Source organism: Eimeria tenella, genomic scaffold (assembly GCF_000499545.2).
Source record: "Eimeria tenella Houghton genomic scaffold, Eth_scaff110, whole genome shotgun sequence".
In the NCBI taxonomy this organism is placed as follows: domain Eukaryota; phylum Apicomplexa; class Conoidasida; order Eucoccidiorida; family Eimeriidae; genus Eimeria; species Eimeria tenella.
Window position 1 is genome coordinate 23,356 of NW_013541475.1, and position 18,616 is coordinate 41,971.

General features: G+C 50.2%; 3 protein-coding genes across 3 annotated transcripts; 1 reads left to right on the forward strand and 2 right to left on the reverse strand.

The window, feature by feature from the left end:
• Window positions 1–1,997: 1,997 nt before the first annotated feature.
• On the forward strand, window positions 1,998–3,339 carry ETH_00002535 (p36 protein, putative; the record flags this gene model as incomplete). The annotated part of the gene is made up of 5 exons (XM_013372898.1): window positions 1,998–2,187; window positions 2,386–2,505; window positions 2,622–2,739; window positions 2,902–2,983; window positions 3,190–3,339. The coding sequence occupies 5 exons, from the start codon at window positions 1,998–2,000 to the stop codon at window positions 3,337–3,339; spliced, it is 660 nt and encodes a 219-aa protein (XP_013228352.1).
• Window positions 3,340–4,601: 1,262 nt separating this feature from the next.
• Window positions 4,602–11,019, reverse strand: ETH_00002540 (uncharacterized protein; the record flags this gene model as incomplete). The annotated part of the gene is made up of 14 exons (XM_013372899.1): window positions 4,602–4,745; window positions 4,904–5,117; window positions 5,434–5,534; window positions 5,794–6,219; window positions 6,341–6,480; window positions 6,661–6,738; window positions 6,864–7,144; window positions 7,620–7,677; window positions 8,254–8,511; window positions 8,901–9,029; window positions 9,328–9,567; window positions 9,708–9,985; window positions 10,099–10,275; window positions 10,397–11,019. The coding sequence occupies 14 exons, from the start codon at window positions 11,017–11,019 to the stop codon at window positions 4,602–4,604; spliced, it is 3,147 nt and encodes a 1,048-aa protein (XP_013228353.1).
• A 3,352-nt stretch (window positions 11,020–14,371) lies between these two features.
• On the reverse strand, window positions 14,372–18,079 carry ETH_00002545 (uncharacterized protein; the record flags this gene model as incomplete). Its single annotated transcript, XM_013372900.1, has 9 exons — window positions 14,372–14,431; window positions 14,562–14,671; window positions 14,922–15,046; window positions 15,269–15,428; window positions 15,607–15,697; window positions 15,837–16,155; window positions 16,313–16,483; window positions 16,657–16,762; window positions 16,954–18,079. 9 exons carry the CDS (start codon window positions 18,077–18,079, stop codon window positions 14,372–14,374), a joined length of 2,268 nt encoding a protein of 755 aa, XP_013228354.1.
• Between the last annotated feature and the right edge of the window lie 537 nt (window positions 18,080–18,616).

Genomic DNA, 18,616 nt, shown 5'->3' on the forward strand with positions numbered 1-18,616 from the left:
CCTTCTAATGTCGAAATGCCCATCGGCGTAGTATAGAGGGGTAAATGTGGCTGTGGCTGGAGCTACCGTGTGGTCGCCAGTTGTTCAAGCTCAGATAAATCGGTCACGGGATGGGAAAGAAGCCCATAAGCCATGTGAAGAGAGAAATACATCAGGCCTGTGGCTGTGCACAACTGTTTTTTCATTGAGTACCGCGTAACATGCAGAACAAGGGGTGTAAACTTGAAAACAGTGGCTCTGGCTAGTCATGACAAGTGCTCTTGCATTCGAGGGCGGAATGTGTAGAGCACTTTGCATAGGAGCAACAGATGTATCCTATTGATTCACCAACTGAATATGAATTCTCAGAACATCGAAGGACAGGTAGATTTAGTTACCTACGGCAATCAGTAAATATGGAGTCGTTTTCACACCCTTCTGCCAAGAGTTCTCCAGAAGGAGTACAGTGACGTTCCTATTGTTTAAAACTGTTCTCATTAGTTCACTGATTTTCTTGGACACAATATAGCGTCAAAAGCTCAGCCACATGTTGCACGCTAGGTCACTACGGCTGACGCGGCTGCGCTGGATACGTAAAGAGGCCCTTCGACAGGCCATTTGTTCTCTTTCACTTTGTGAAACGGATGCTGTGCCGCAACATCTGAAGACTAGCTGTCCGTTCCTATCTTTGCTCCTACAGGCCCGCCTGTGTACAGTATAGTCCGCTGTGCACCAGCCACTTATAGGACATAACTTGCACTTGCCAATCAAATATATGCATGTTAAGCAACGGAAACCCACAGTATGAAGAGTTTCCTCACAAGCTAAGGCGCATGGACCCTTTCGCCGAACGCTCATAAGTGCATTTGTAGAATTTTGCATTTGGCTCCTTCGTACCGTACAAAATGAGTCGGGTGCACTTCAGAAACAGCCAATAGCTTGTTGCACTATTTTTCCCACACAGGTTCACGAAGACAGTGAATACAGAGTAATTTTAAAGTCCCGTTGACACATTATACAGCGTACGAGTCCCCGCCACCGGTGCATAGATCTCTAGAACCGGCATGATGCCATTAGAGCAAACTTTGCTAGTGGTGCACTGCAACCCACCTCACAATATAGCTTGGCGTAACATGGAGACATGAATATAAGAAGATGCCTTTTGAAATTTAACTCGCTGAGTACAGGGTGCTGGTATCTGGTGCAGCCGAAGTCCCAGCGGAGACGAAAGGCAAAGGATTTCGCTTGGTGGGTCGAAGGAAAGCACCGTTCGTTACTAGTTTCCGTACGGATTTATTTAATTAACTGTAAAAAAATTAACGGATGCCTGTAATTCGGGCAGGAGGCTAGCCAATTCCTAAAATGGAGGCGGCGTTTTAGGGCCGCAGCTGCTCGATCTCACCCAGAGCGTTGAGGGCTTGTATGCAGAAGAGGCTCGCACATCCTTCCCCGGCGAACGCAGAGGTATCCAGAGCATACACCTCCATTTGCTGAGGAATATTGTGCGCATACTATATCACAGAAGAGACAAGCAAGGCCGTATGCCTTCGTAAGCGCAGCAAGTTTTGCGTTGTCCGCGCGTTCACCAATTAGTGCTGTTTTCCTCACTGCAATGAGACGGCGTCAAACCTTTCCTCCAGCGGTTTTCTAGAAATATTGCTGGCGTGGGTGATGGCGTCGTGGCTCAGAGAGCTATGCGTGTAGACTGGCTCGTATGTTCGCTGTAGTGGTAAGGTACTAGCAGGATACTCGAAATGCGTGAGGGGAACTCAACGCCAGGTATTGTTTCAATGCAGAAGTGGACTCAAGCCAGCGCATCTCCAGGTCTGCCGTTAGCGCCCCACACGCTCTCACGGAACGTGAAAAACCGACAGAGTCATTGCCTGACCTGGTCAGGTGATGCAAATACGGGCCAGCTGCGCCGTGCGTCATTGGAACGCCGCAGCAAGCAGGCCTTCCGCGCAGGAAACCGGATAAGGTTCTTCAGCTGGCTCCTGATACTCCTTACATTTGCTTCAATGGCGTTGCCATCCACTGCAGCAGAAAGCAGTTTCAGCAAAGGCACCAAGGCGCTCCGACTGAAAAAGCTTCTCTGCAAGGCCTTGTCGGCAAAAGAACCATGCACAGCTCTTGCTGACGCTGTGAAAACAGGTGGCATTCGTGTCATTGCTGTTGACTTTGATCTAACCATGATTACTGTGCATTCAGGCAAGTACACCCGCGAACACAGCGCGGAAATCTCCATTTAAGCCATGACTCTTTATGCGGGTTTTCACTGGCAGTCTAACCGATCACTGCATATGTCTAGGTGTAAGATAGCTAATACTTGCGTACCTGTAGAGCGAACAGTGGCTTTTGGGGAGTGTTGGAGCCAGCCTGACGCCTTTGGTGCGTTCGTCTTACTAGGTGGCAGCGCTTCGAATGTGCCTGATAATCCAATATTTACGTCCCTCTCTCCTGACTTTGATGCGTTCGCATCGGCGGTCACGTCTCGCGGGATTCCTATTGCCGTTGTGACCTTTGGAGGTGAGTTTCTGTAGACTGAAGTGGGGCTCATTCTTGTTACTTGTAGCAGCTGCTCCAAGTCCTCGCAGTGCTATAAAGGCACACGCCGACGCTCTTTAGGGGGATAATGTGTGCAGATCCACGGGCCATCGCATCACGTCCAGACCGCATTGCAGGCGAGCCGCTAGTGCAACGTGTGCTTGAAGGGAGCGCTGCCTCGTTCAAAGTAGACGCGGTGTTTCCCTTTTATCCCCCGTGAGCTTCTTGGCTGAGTAATGACTACTTAGAAAACGCATGCTCTGCGTCTGTGAGGACGCAGAGCTTTTGCAGCAGTGCTTCATTTCTAGAGGTTTTTACTAAGTGCTGTGGTACGACTGACGTCCTGCCTGTTTTTTGTGATTCGCCTCGCATTTTCAGGCTTTATCAGTGGCCAGCTGACTACAAGGTCTTGGGTTTAAAGGAACCTATGCCTTTTAGCAAATCATTTCACATAAGCAAGGTTGGTCTTCGATGTTGGTCATGTGTTGCCGCGTTCGTCCAGTCTGGTGGGTGGGTGGGGTGCACTGTTCAGCAACAAGTGCAGCTGAACAGGCATACCCAACTTTTTAAAGCGATATTTTTGGGTCCACGGCACCAATGAAGAGTAATTGCGCATGCTGCTGTTGTAAGCACACATGCGTGAACGAGTCATGCGCTTGCGCGAAGGTTCTTGAGCACTTCGGCGTCTCAAAGGAACAGGTGCTGCTCATAGACGATGACCCAAACAACTGTTCGGCATTTGCAGCAGAAGGAGGCGTTTCACTCAGAGTTGCTGGCGACCGCGGATTCGATTGCGCAAACCTGGAAGTTGTTTAGACCTACCTCTCCATCTGTCTATCATTGTTCTCACGGTGCTGACAGTGAAGACTTCTAGAAAGACTGCTCGTTTACTTCACGCGTGTTCATCTGCTGACAAGCCCTGTAGACTTTCACGACAAACTTCGAGTTCGCGTTACCATTCAGCTGTTGCGTCTGCTGACGCCGATATTTGCGTATTTGTTTAAATGCGCTTGCACAGTTGCTCTAGAGGCTTCACTGCTTGTTATGCACCGCTGGTTGTCTCGCTAAATGTGCTCATTGTTGGGGTGACAACCAGACTAGAGTCCGGCTGTTCCTGCGGCACTAACGGGCGGTCAATCCCACCTGTTGTGTCAGCAGCTACTTTTTATTAGCTCGGAATTACTTTGTTTTTATGGTAGACAAAGTGGGAGTTTGTAGGGCATCTTAGCAAGAGGGCGTTGGGATATGCTGTACAGCCGTTCGTACCATGTTGAGCGGCAACTGGAGCTACGCTGTACTACGGAGGCCTGAATATTACTGCCAGCGCATGAATACTGATGACATTTAAAGGTAGCGAGTCCTTGGTACTCGAAGAGCAGCTCACCACTGGAGATAACGCGGAAAGGGGTGCTTCGCACACCACAGCGGCAGCTCTATGCCTCAGAGCGCAAAGCCAATTAGACAATGAGCTGCTGGAGCACAGAGCTTCTTGCACTCTACGTACACGCGTGCGGGAGTCAGCTGATCGGTTTTCATGGGGAGTGCACGCCGTCCGACTGTTTACTTTCGGTCAACACACAGCCGCACTAAACAGGTTCACGGACATGGTTGACATCCGTCGAACACAGAACACTGCGTGCCACCCAAGAAGTGCAAGCGCCTCGTTGCGCTGTTCCCCCAATAGTCCTTTCCCACATACAAAACCCAAGCAGCAATTAGAACTTCTACAGTACTGCTAACACTTTCTCCGTAGATGAGGACTCTGCCGAAAGGCAGCCACAAAGGCCCTGAGGGCACTAATCCGTGCGTATCTAGCAAGAAATTGCTCTGTAGCCCATTGTGGACGACAGCGAACAAACACATTCATTCCTTCTTCGGGACAAGGGAACAATCCAATATTCTCGAGTGGTGCTGAACAAATGCGGCATCTTTCGGATGCCGTAGTGTCCTGGTTTGTTGAGGCTCAGCCGCTGGAGTAGCGTAGTACGACTGGCGCTTCTTTCCGAATATTTTAAGTAATGGCTTTCTGATGTTCCCTGTCTAGCCCTTCCGCGGAGGTTATAGATGGTATCCATCCCCTAGTCTGCCTTATGGAAGTACGATTTTTTTTGCGCCCTGTCAAGTCCCGACTCAGATGCTCTACGTTTCTGGCCGTCGAATAGCATAGCCAGGCCAACATCACCGCCTCTCCGTTGTTGCTGCTGCTGTTGCAGCTGCTGCCACTGCGTGGACATCAGTGCATTCCAAAGTGCAACAACAACAGCACAACATAATACTATGCCTGCTGGGACAACAGCTATATAGCTTTCTGACCCACAATGGAGAGTCACACTAAGTACTCCAGTTTAAGTGGAGGGGGTGCCTAACTTTGCGAACGGACCTGGATCAATTTCTGAATGCTTGATCTTTTCTCGGTAGGTAATGTAGAGCATGCCTCTCCAGAAGTCGAGCTCTTCTGTTCCGTCTGTTTAAATGAGTCCTGTGGAGGCGAACAGTTTTCCTTCTGAACTGCATTTGTCTCTGCTGCTGCTGTTGCAATCGCACCAAAGCTATGGCGTTGCTGCTCTTGCCACAAGAGGGCCTCTCTAAGCTGCCTGCAGCGTGCACAAATAAACACAGAACAATGATAAATCTGAGACTGCGAAGTTCGTTGCAGCACAAAAGTCGGAAGTGCTGGAGCAGTCGAAGCGGCTCCTACCTATCACCAAGGTCGTACATGCTCAATCTTCGTTTCAACATTTTCCATACAACACGATGACCAAGTGCCACCACAGCTGCTCCTTTGAAGCAGCTTAGCTGGTGATACGCGCTGGCTAGCAGCAGTGCTTAGTACGATTTGACACGCTTGTTACCATTTTGGGTCAAGGTACCAGAGCCATTGAGAGTCTTCTGAGAATTCTATCAACATACTCTGCTTGGAGCCGCGTATCTGAATCTAGAAGTGAACGAGCATGCTGGGGGGCGTTTTCGTTTTTCAGTCTCAGCGCCATTTCCTTGGCAACGCCATGAAGCTGCAAATATGAAGCATCCAGCCAGTTCGTGCATTTACACAAAACAGCGTGTAATTCTAGTGGTGCTTCACCGCACAAGTCATATCCTTCTTGGTCCCCGTACAAGCGGTGGTATGAAATAGAGAGACAGTGGGGGTTCTTAAACATCACGCCTGCAGCTGGTGGGTAATGATGAAGTTCCGGTCATTGACGATGTAGCAACGCAAAACAGTACCTATGTGTTTGATTCAGGGCCTTTGCCGAAAATTTGGCCCCTCACCCTTTTGTCATCTGTACACTTAGCGAAGCCTCTCAGGCAGTATTTGTCATGCCGTTTGCTAAGAAGCTGAAGCTTTCTATGAGCTTCCCTGGCCTCAGCATCCCCTTCGGCGCCACCAACGGTTGACCCTCCACAGATGCTGACAAAATGATTTAGTTGTCTGATGGCCATTTCCTGTTGAAACCTCAGCTCGTCATATTGCGGCCAGGGAACGAGCGCGGCATCCCCTCCCCCATCTCCAACCCCTTTGAGTTGTTTATCCTGCCGTAGAAGCCTCTGCCACCGACCGTATTTCCAGAGGTCTGGCGAAGGTATGCGGAGAGGGATATGTTCCATTGTGTACCCGAAAAAAGCATCGGCAACGGAACAATCAGGAAAGGAGAGACCTTCTTCATTCGCCTTTAGACGGACGACACCCAATTCCCCCTGAAGCAATAAAACACATGAAGTGACCAGGAGAACAAACTCCTAAAAAGAAAACGAATAAGACGTAAAGAAGGCAACAGAGGCGGCGCTGAGAAAAACCAACTTATCTGATATCACTGACTTTCGTTTCGTCGATAATAATTGGAAAGAGAGGCGCCGTGGCTGATGCTTCCCTAAGCGAGCATAGCTTCACCCATCTGAATGCGTATGACAGCCCTCCAACACTCGTGGAGGCAACCGGTAGCAGCCCGCGCACGATTCCTAAGCCAAATGCAATTAGAAAACAAAAGCACGGTTATGGTCGCTGCACTTCGCGAAGCACGAGAACTCGAGTTTTCACGGGCCATCTAGCCCGACATCTCTTCCGTGCATACCTGCACGTACTGCCAGTTAAGTCCTACGATATCCTGATTGGCAGGGACGTTACGGGACTAAACTTGCCCGAAGTATCCTTTACTGCGGGCATTCCTCCAGGAGAAACACTGATCCAATCTAGTGGGGACCCCACGTCGAAGAAACCTGAAAATGCATAAAGGCAAAGAAGGTCCGCAAAGGCTTCCAAAACCTTGCACGAAATCTCATATTGACCACGCAGTGGGCCTTGGCGTTTACGCTGCTTCACGGTAAGCCTAACCACCACCTACCTTCATGAATAATGTCCACTTCCGGAATACAAGCGGCTGCGGCAGGCGGAGCTGCCAATCGCCTCTTTAAACAAGAAATTGGCAGACGAAAAGTGGCATTTTCGCACGCTGGGCTCGGATGAACATGTAGCACGTAGCAATACAGCTGCAAGAACCCTTCACTACTCCCTGTTTGTGTCACAACGATCAGCAATTGCTGAGAACCACATAGCGAAACGGGCTTCCCAAACACATCGGCTGTGTATAGCAGTGTCCCTCCCAATGTAAAGATGCGCAGCGTCCTGAAGCAACAAGTTACAGGACATGAATGCACCAGGGTTGCAGATAATGTAACTGCAGCAGGTGAAATGGAACATGCTTTCGCATGCTTTCGCAGCAGGGCAACCACCTCCAATAAAATGCCGATCGTGTTATCGTTGCTATTGCGGACTCCAGTGTCTAAGTGCGATGCCTAAGCGGCTAAACGGCATCCAGCGAAACTGTGAGCGTCCTTGTGCTAATAATTAAACCTGCCTCTCTTCAGTGACTGCGGCCACGAATGAATCCCCTGCAGCGACGGCAACAATCTCCTCTCCCTCCGGAAAATGTTTCAGCCACGAGCCCGCATCCAAAAAGGAGCTTCGCAAAGTAAACACAGCATACAATCATCATGGAGTGGTTCATGATGTGCATAAAGCTCTGCGCACCAATGAATTGACGTGCCTCCTGTGTTAGGCCCGGGAATCACTTAGTCAAGAGGGACAGTGGAAGTCCTACCGGAACTCTAAGACGCTGTGATTGGAGCCTGATGCAGCCAAGACAACACCAGCTCTACCTGCAGAACAAGCAGCCAAAGCTCCCACTCGCTCAACAGCCCTTTAGTATCGAGCGATGCAACACCTATCTACTGCACCCATGCCGTAGCGATAGCACCCGCACCGTAGCAGTAGCGATTCAGTTTACTTACAGAGAGCAGCAGCTGACGAATTTTGCAAGTCTGTCAACTTTCTGTGAGCCGTGCCATCAGCAACAGCACCAGGCGAGAAATTAAAAACGTCAAGCACAGAGTTGTCGGCAGTCACAGTCTTGGTTATATGCCCTATATGAGTCCAAAACAAACACCTGAAGGAGCAGCACAGGAGACAAGCGGGTTTTTGAAATTGCACCTTGCCATGAACCTAACGTCCACTATCTCACACAGTGACAAAACAGAAAGAGAGCCTCACTAGCCGCCTTCATATGGGCATGCACATATGCACAAAATACAGCTCAACAGTGAAACTTCTGGAGTCTTTTGTGGTGGCTGTAAAATGTTTGGCATGGAAAAGCCCTAAACAAATAGAACTGTAGTGTGCACAGACGGATGCTTTTTCGCACCAGGGCTTTCCTGCTTCTAGTGGCTTGGGCCCACCACCTGGATGAACAATCGGCTGTTTAATATAGTGCTGCCTCTTGAACAGTGAATTTATCATTGCCTGAGCCTCTCGCAACTCGGACCGTAGAGCAATAATGCTCGATGCGACAGTTTCAGCATCCCCAGCGTCAAGCCCTTCTCCGTCTACTGACGTCCGGTGAAAGCCCCCAGTCTCAGTGCCACTACTTTCACTCTCCTCTTCAGCTCCAGCTAGCGACCGTTTCCGGCGTTTCCGACTGTGTTTCTTGGGGGGCGCTGCACGCATGATCGCACATGAACAGCAGCCAACAAAAGGGCGTGGCCAGCATGCCCTTTTCAGTAAGATGTATGCATGACCGCGGGCAACACACCACATACCATTATACAAGCACTCGACACCGCTCCGGTCCTTGCCTCTATATATCTACCCAATTTAGTGCTAGTGAAAAGAAGAGCGTTCGCGTGGCAAATTTGTGTAGGAACATGGGCATAAGTGGTTCAGGTTGCAGCACCCTCCACTTTGAACACAAGCTCAGCAGGCAGACAATGTTTGCTCAAATACTTAAAGGCACCCATCTTCAAACAACATGGGCATGGCTGCGCTTGCTATCAAAGGAATTCACAGACGCAATTCAGCCAACAAAAATGCTTCTCTGCCTGCGCACTTCTCTCCTCGGCCTCCATTCCGTCAAAAAGTTCATTCCCCTCCGTCTCGTTTTCCGATTCTTCAGCGGAGGCTTCCGCAGCCTCCCGACTCAGGAATGCTTCGACTGAACTTGCAGATGCTTTGCTGCCTACACACAGAATGATGACACGTCGCGCAGCACAAGCCATTAAATGCAGCTATGTACTTTTCCAACAGCTAAATAGGGAATCGCACCTCTAAACTTACAAAAGCTCGAACCGGTGCACTTGAACAGAGAAAGCAAGTGCCCATGCGCCCACATGGCCACATAAGCAGCACTTATGTTTTGCACGCATTCTTTCGATATGTCAACGAATACAGCAACAGAATGAAGAAACCTGCGAATGACCTGACGCCGTCCATCGAAGTCCATTGATGAGCACTGGCCCCAACACAGTTCTACTCACTTTTCGCACCCTCAACCTCCTCTCCGTCTGCCAAAGGAGTCTTCGAATTCTGGCTCGTCCGCTTGTCAACAGTGGGTGAGGCGACAGCAGCCTGTGCCGCTGAACGAGCTGCACTGCACAGGTCTTCAGAGGACAGGCAGAGGAAGCCAAGAGTACCATCACTTCGGAGCAGCATTAGGCAGGCAAGCGGAGCAACGGCGGGAAGAAGGCAAATACCCTGCAACTGCGCCTTTCCTTCATCTGCAGATGGACAAAAGACACGAGAAACCCACGAGAGAATCTGAAGAGGCCTTCCGGACTCATGCAACTCCACAATGAAATGGTGGAAGAAGTGCGCAAGTACCAGACAGTGGATCTGAGGGCACAAGTGACTTATTTACTGCGTATTGTCATAAGCGGCTTCTCTTCCTGCATCCTCCAAACGCATATGGTGCCCCTGGTGGATACACCGCATATCAGTGGTTCGCCTTCCCCCTCATTGGGTACGACAGATACTCTACCATCGGCAATAAAACCAAAGTGCTGAACAAAAGCCAAAGGGAACGCGGCTTCGGTCTGAGGCAAGGACGGCGCCTCAGTTGCTTCCTCCCAAGCACTTGATCTGGATGAACAGCGGAGCTGCAGAGCCCCCGGAAGCAGCAGTTTCTCCTCTTTAACCCTGCACGCAGAAAAAAAAGCGCTGTTAGGACAATTTTGGACCATATAACCGGAAGACACAATAAGCGGGTGGCTAACGAGGCACCAGCACTGCTGACAAAACAAACTTCACACCAAGCAGGTTGAGGTGGCGGCTCAGCAGGGCCTGTAAGCTTCAGCGGAGAGAAGTCCTTCAAAACGCTAAACTGCCACCCATCACGCTTAAGCAGGACCAGGCGCCTTTTCCTGGTGCTGATCGTTGCATGGTCGCCTCGGGGGGACAGAGTGAGACGGCACCCTCCATCCACAACGCTGTGCACAGTCCAAACAGCACAGTTTTGGAGCATTATATGCAGCCTAAAGCTTTGCACAAAAAAAGTGGCAGAGCAAATGTATAGGTTCCGTAATTCGTGAAGGGTCAGGTACAACTCACGGGAATTCCGTTGTTTGGTTTCTGTCTGGCCATGATGCAACGGCAACTCCGTCGCTATACAGCACGACCACCATTAGAATCCATTTGCTGAGGCCTTCCTTACTCTTGTCTGCGTCAGCCAGTCCTGTGTCATCCTTACTGGTGACGTAGCAGCACGCAATATCGATTGGCTCGGCCATCCGACAGCATAGAAGCTGCTTTGATGAGCCAGTGAGGGAACGTGGCAGCTTCTGTCCCCCGATCTCCCTTTGCTCTTGCTCCTTTACCTCGAGTAGCCATAGCTGGCCATTTGACAACCCTGCGAGCAGCTGGAGAGGCGCTTCATTCGTCTCGGCCTCCGCTGAGGCCAAGGCCGTCACACCGCACTCAGCTGCCGACGCCGCAGCAATAGTCAGCTTGCAACTCTCTAATTCTTCGGTATTTTCGCGAGATGGTAGCAGACGGTGAGCGATGACTGTGGACGACCTATTGAAGGTGAAAAAATCCGCGGCGAGCGGCGTTTCTGCACGGTCGGAAGGGCCTCGGGGCGGGGAGCGCACGACGGAACATAGGCCCTTTGGATGGATTCCCGAGCCTCCACTGCTATACCACTTTACATTGCGCCCCTCTCCCTCTGCTTTCATCGTCCCAACTTGTTCGTTTGTGAAACTGTAGAGACCTCAGCCTTGAAGGAGGAACCGCAGTGTGCCGAAGTCACAAATGCTACGCCACCACTAAGTAAGCCACGTCAGAAAAATCAGCTCTAGCACTTCATTTTACGGTGACAAGGGCAGAAGGCGAGGAGACTGTAGCTCGCTGGGTTTGGTTGCAGCTGTGTACCCCACCACTCCACAGAGTGATCAGTACCCGGGGGCTTACTTATTGCTGAGTGATATGCAGCTTTGCCTTCACTACTGGGAAAAAGCAAATGGCTGTTCCCCTTCGCCTTACGATGAAAATTTTACCACATGGGGCTGGAGCGTGGTGGTTGAGTAGATTGTGTTAGTGTGGCTGGTCTGGTGCGTGGTTACTGGTGGGGCGCGGAGACCGCAGGTAACGAAATGCTAGAAGCAAATATTGAAATACTGTCCTCATGCTAGCAATTTTCATACAAAGATGCGGATATTGTTGTGTTTTTTTGTAGATGCTGTCGCGAATCGACTGTCCGGAGAACACTGTTAGCATACTGTTGGCTGTTACTTAGTGGTAGGCAAATGCAAACGCAACTCCGCGCCAGACGTTTTTGGACTGTGGGCGCAATGTAAAATCAAGTGTGATTTGCTGACACACGATATTTATTTATGAAAAGAAGGTAAATACCGCTTGAGGCCAAATGCAGACATAGTTCGTGGATATATGGTAGTTCTACGAAGGCTAGACAAGGCGTCGTGAAAATAACATTGTAACACTCTATTTTGCACCATGCCCTGCTCTTTCGTCCATTCATAGTGATCGAGGAAGCGCCGGACCAAAGAAAATCCCTGAGTAAGAAAATTGGCCGACATGACTAGAACTACGTGATAGTACAAGGACGAGAGGTGACACGCACAAAATGAAAGAGTCTCAACTTCATTTGATGGACATGAACGCAAGCAACCCCCTGCATAAGCAAATGTGAAAATTGCAGAACTATCCCTTGCAGCCCAAATACAGCTTCATCCACGCACAAGAGGACCGGAATGACGCTCCTAAAGAGAAAGGCAAGAGCTAAATGCTGTGAATATCGCTGTAGCCTGTACATAAAAAGTACGAGGCAGAGCGAAATCCTATGAAAGTGAAGAAAACTGGTAATACGACAGTGAAGTATGAAAGATCCCAGTAAGGTTAGTCACGGTATGAACTGCCGAAATTTTTTTCGACAATTGGAATGAAATCACCTTGGTAGAATCAACATTAAAATATTAGCCATGCAGACAAAAGAGGCGCCTTCGGAAAAATTTAGCGCCTCATAGAGGGCTGTTGGTTGTTCCATGCATCCAGTTTTGAATCTGCTTCGATGCCGCTAATCCTTTCAAAAATCCTGGAATTCCAGCCCTCAAATCTCTGTTCCAGAGGAGCCTATACGAAGTCCAAGGGACGCAGTCCAGTTGGAAAACGTGGACAATAGGGTTACAAACTTGTGCTACTTGCTTCTACCAGAATGCAACATTTGTTCGACAGAGCAAACCAAACTGACTAGTAGCGAAGCCTGACGAAAGCCGTCATACACCCACTGTATCTATTTCTAAAATAGGGAGCAATGCGGCTTTTCCGGTGGCACTTTGAATTTCAAATTTCATTTGCCCAAGCATTCCCACTTTCCTAGAGCAAAAGGGCTCCCTTCTACCGTGAGGATCATGTAAAGTTGTGCGATCTTATAGTGCTGGGGTCAATTTGGCTTACTGCGGACATGTAATCTGCACCTGACAAATAACGATTGAATTCGTTGGGTAAAACAGATGCCTTCGCTTCATCCCTACATAGCAAACAGCACCTGCTTTAGCACTGTTTTCTGGCCTCCTCACCAACGTAGAACAAACTGCAGGCGTGCAGAGATCAGATAGAGTGCATCCTGCCCGGATGTTCATTTCGTGCTGCCTGTAAGGTTTGCTAGCAAACCGAGTAAAGCTCTTGGGCAACGCAGCGTTTCACGCTGTAGGCCTTGGACCGTTGCGATGACACTCGGGACAGTGAGCGTGTGATTACTCCGCCGCACTTGTTGGCCTCAGGTGTGATTTACTATGTTGTACTTTTTCCCAAGATGGGCCGAATGCTCCATTCCCGTTGGAGAAACCTTCAATTACACCCCAGCACGCTGCCAGATTACTAGCCTGCCAGATACCCCCGTCTTTGAATGCCAAACGGACGCCTCTTATGCCTCTTTGGTGGCGCTAGTGGTGGAAGTCGAGAATAGTACTTACTCCAGCCACCTCTTCCCTGGGGCCCCGTAGCGGAAGTAGAATCATGCAGTGAAAATAGGGTAGGGAGCACTTCTCTATGGCCTTAAGCATGCCGAATGAAAGGGCTGGCAACCAATGCAGTGTATGCTAGCTTTCGTTGTGGCATGACTAAGGCGGCCTCGACGTATGCCCACCTACTTCTTGGCTGATCTGTCGCCAGTTCTTGATAGTTAACAAATCTACGCAGTTGCCTTGTCACCACTGCCGAAGTGACCCGTTTCGGCCGCCGTTTAGTAATCACTAGCATGCGTAGCTTCGCATACATGTGCTGGCGAGAGTCTCAACTTGAACTCTGTAGTCTAACGCAGAGAGTAGCATGCGCTGCGCTCTACAAGCGAGCCTATGAGGCCAATATATAACGCCACAATAGCACTTCCCTACTCAAGAAGTTAACAGCTAATCCGTCTGTACGACCCACCTATCTAGCTGTTTTGTGGACGACACGTGCTAATTTTGCTCTGAACACCAAAAATTGCCTCGGCTGGCGGTTCAAACGCAGAATTTAAACAAGAGTCTACCGAGTTACCTGCCGATCCGGTGCTCAAAAAGACTTAGAAGTGATGGCGCAGGAGCCGAAATGAGCATTCCCTTAAGGTGCACAAACTTAGGGCTGCGGCCCGTGATGCTCAATTAGTCAGCTGCATTTCATGCATGAAACTAGTGCAGTGTGCGCTGTTCATAGAAAAGTAGTCAACAGTAAATCACATGGAAACCCATGCCACCGGATACACCAAAAACTGTCTGTAAGGAAAGAGGCATTCACATTGTTAGAAAACAGCTAGTGGCTGCTTGTGGGCGTCTAGTCATGTCATGCGACAGGAAAGTGTAAAGCATGAGGAGCAGTTAACACACAATCAGCGAAGTGGTCTTCCCTCAACAACGCCGCTATTTTCCCGAAGTGGAGCAAGACTGCAGCTGCAGCCCCGCACGGACGCCTTTGCAAGTTAGCAAGTGGACAACACCAGAGTGACTTCTACACGATAATGCACGGAGGCTTTCACTCAGCTCCAAAATGTGAATGGAAGCCATGAAAAGGCAGGGATAGTCGTGGCAATCTTTAAATGTCCAAGTCCTTCATTGTGGCATACACTCGGGGCATTTCAAATAGAGCCATCTCCTGAATACAAAGCAACTCCATAGCATGTTACTGACACAGGAGTGGCAGGCAGCAACAAGAAATTGGCGAGTGTCCGCAAGAACGGGATAGCAGATTGCAACAGAGCCTGAAGGCAACCGTATCAGCTCACGTTGTGAAGCGACAACCTCGCGTTGGTGGCGCCCGCAAGGACAAGGGCTGCCTCGACCCTCTGTCTCTCCACATTACATCCAAATAACCCTAATCGCCTCAGCTGCTTCCCTGTGCCGAAAATATTGGAGCAAAAACACTTACTGGCTATGTGAAATTCTTTGCAGGGCAGCACGTTCTCTAACACAGAGGCACCAACGGCCACAAGAAGAGAACGCGCGGTCCCAGTCGGTGCACGAACGATCGTCCTGAATACTTGAAAGCGAGGAATCCATAAAACAGTAGGCAGCAAGCTATTGTCTCAGTCATTACAATCTGCGAAGGCATCAGGCAGCTGAAGGCACATTTGTCGCAGTAGTACCTGAGGCAACAGTGAAGCCAGAATCACAGAAGGCGGAAGTGACCCTCCAACAATGCGAAACGTCAAGAAAACGAAGGAGAGGCAGCTCAGCCAGCAAGTGCACCAGCAAACTATCATCGATAGCCCTGCGACAACAAAGGCAAGCGTTGCAGGACGCAAAAGCCATGAACGGCACAGCTGGTGATACTTGAAGAAAAAGAGCGGCTCCTCAAAGTGTGGCTTCGTTCTACGGTGTTACTTCTGCTTATTTGACAGTAAGCCGTGAGCTGCATGAGTCAGTCAAGTGGGAATCTCCAGCAGCGTGAAATGCAGGCGAATTTTGAGACGGGTAATGGCCAGCAGCTCACGCCGTGTGGCTTAATTTAAGGCGCGTAAGCGACTGGAGAGAAAATGCCAGGCGAAAGAGACAGTCGCGAGAAACAGGGCCAGTGCAAGAAAGATCCAGCATCTGCAGCTTGGGGCAGCCCTCCACAACAGCCGAAACAGTTAGCGTTGTTACTGCAGTGTCTGTGCACATTGAAGAAACCACAGCACTGAGTGTATGATCAAAAAGGACAAAGGCAAACTTGGCTGACGTTCTCTCCACTGCCAAGCGACCTGCCCGTCAATTCTTTGTAGAGCTAGCACTAACAGTAATTCCGCGACTTTTGATGTGAGCAATATTGTGGCTGCTGGCACTACCCACCTGCCAGAACGAGGACTTGCAGATTGTGTAGAGAAGCAAAGACAGTAGCGGACGAGTCATCAATAGCTGTCCCGCGCAGATCAAGAAACTCCTACAAAATCACGAAGGGTATGGATATTTCCAGCAATAAACTGTTGTCAGCGACCCCAAATGCCCCAGCAGAAGCAGGTTCTCAACAATAGCTAGGCGTCAATATGAAGCGCAAAGAGCAGTACAGAATGCGGTCTCACGAGCGTCTTTTTTGCGTTGGCCAGGACGGTGAAGTCTTTCATCTCGCTGCATCGGGCAAGGGACAAAAGTTTGATTGGAGCTATGCACTCCTCAACTTCGTGCTGAGGTTGTGCATGTTCCTGCTGCTGCTGGTACTGCTTCTGCTGCGGTGTCAGGAGGGCCTTGATTGATCGGCAAGTAAGGCGGCAGCACCCCCGAGCTCCAACTGTCAGCCCCAAGGCCACCCGTTCGAGCCGAGGCAGCAAGCCCAGTGTTGACAGGGCTTCATCAGTCAAGGAGAAGGAGTCACGCAGATCTACACAACGCAGGTCACGAAGCCTGAAGCAGCCGAAATGCGCCGGTCTGGAATGCAATATGCACCGAAAAGAGCAGAGCAAGATAAAAGCTAGCCGGAAGCACCAACAGCGCCACATGCAATAGATTGCCAATGGCATGCGCGTGCCATTGCGGCGACAGTGTTTCCATTCCTACACACCTGAGGAGAAGTGTCCTTAGGCTCTTGTCTGTAAGTTTGTTGCACCGACGCATCACCAAGACTTGTAGCTTCTGGGGGAGAGCGTTGCTACGGGCTCGTGAGAGACGCTCTATCTGTGATGCACTCAGGCTCCCCCCTGCAGTTATCTCCAGCAGCCTCAAACTTGGCGAGCTGCAACATGCGCCCGCACAAGCTGCAGTGGGTTCAGATCCATGTGCCAGCAGGATCTTTAAGACAGAGTGGGACAATAACTTAGCACGAGCTGCAGTGGGACCTCAGTGTCTTGTTCTCTCCGCCCGAAATCTTCGAACAGTATATCTGTTCTTTGGTGTAGCAGTTCTTACCTCATTATTGCCTTGATAAGAGCTTCTGCAGAAGACGTCGAAGCGTCCCCGGAAAAGCGCAAGACCCTCCGCTGACGGCGAATAACCCCAGCAAAGCGACGGCAAGCTGAGCCAACAGAAGCAGCAACAATGCCAGACACAAAAACACAGATAATACCTTGACGAAGCCTTCAAAATTACCGAAGCTAATTCGTCGTAAGTCCATCTGGCAAGCTTCCACAACAGCACGACGCAATTTCGGGGAGCAACAGCCAGAGCAGCAGAAGCAGCAAAGTAACATTAAAAAAAAGTGCTCACTTGTTGCAAACTCCTTTCCGCCATAGTCAAGGACATGGAGTATCAACGGCTCGGGCAAATCTACCCAGGGTCGTGTAAGACGAGCCGGATAAGCGGACCCAAAATCGCGACCCACAGGAGGTGCTGGAGCTGGAGCTGTAGGGGCCTTAGCAGTATTCTCTCTACCAGAACCCCAGATCATGCAAGTTGCGTGGGGAGTAGTTGCAGATGCTGTTGTGGGCTCCACTGCTCGGACTGCTGCTACTTTTCTCAGCACTGCGTCAGCCTGCTGCAGAGCGCGTGACGATCCTGTTCGTTCCTGCTTGGTGGTGTCTACACCGCTGCTCCCGCACGCATTGGGTATAATGCCAGCACAAAACCTGTCAGGAGAAGATTCTGACGCTGCTATTCCTGTCCGTTGCAGTTTCGTTTGTCCCTCAGAGCTATTAAAATCCGCCTCGTTAGTGGCACTTGCTGTACCACTCAGGCTGTAAGGGGTGATGCGACGTTTGTGCCTCCAGTTGAAAACGTGAGTCAGACCCCCTGCTTTCGGGGGCACTTGCACCGAGACGTTGGCAGCCGATTTCTCTGCAGAAATTGCCATTTGGCACTGTTCAACTACTGAGCTTGCCGGCTGCGGCCTCAAACAGGGCAGTCCAACGTTGAGAGTTGGTGAGACACCTGCTGAAGCTGCTGCTCCATAAATCTTCGCCGCTGAGTCAGCGGTTGCAGCATCTGCCGATAGAGCGTCTGATCCCTTTTCTGCTCCTTGGGATACTCCTGAAAAGTCACCAGGGAAGCTATTCAGCTTTTCTGCTGCGCATTGCTCGACTTTTTGTCTTGCTCCAACAAGAGGAGCTCCCTGCTTCGGTGGCACTGATTTATTAAGGGTCTCGCTGCTCTGTGCAGGCTTAAGGCCGAAGAACTGTCTGAGAGCCTTGGCCGATATTGGAGCCCCTTTGCCGGTTGAGCTACTCTGGCTTGCCCTTCTCGTGAGCAATGCTCTCTTACACTGCTGCGATTGAACGCACAAAAGTGTTGCTACCGGTGTGCCACCTGCAGGAGCTGCAGCAGCGTCTGCTGCGGCTTCTTGCGAAGGTACTGGTGATGAAGTTGCTGCTGCCCCTCTGCAGGGAGCACTCGGCATGATTGCAGCCAAGAGACGAACAGTACAATTTATGCAGAAGACGGGTCAGTACGGGCAGACTTCAGTTACCCAGTACCAAATGTTGAGGGCAATGGCTTCTCAAAACCACCATACAGAAGCTGCTGTTGCTCCCGCTGCAAATGCCGTCGCCTACTGTATTACCGCAAATTGTTGACGTTTCTGATGCTGCCGCTGTTAGCATGGAGCTCCTTTGGAGCAAGCTACGTTGGTTTCACTCTCAGGTTTTATTTCGGGATGGATGTAAAACAGGGCCCTCCCCTTTAAATATGAGACACGAGCGGATCCCTCTGCTTAACCCCAAACTGTTTTCATGAAGTATTGTCCACTGAGATGAGGTAACAAAAACAGCGCTGTAATAATAACCGGTACCAAGGCGGGTACTGCTGCCGTTGCTATACAGGGTGCTGTTGGTGTTGCTGCTCCTGCAGGCCTCAGCAAAGCACTACGGCTGCCGTAGGGCAGTATGGCATATGAACCAACACTTATATAAGCTTCCAATAAAATGACACCCATAGC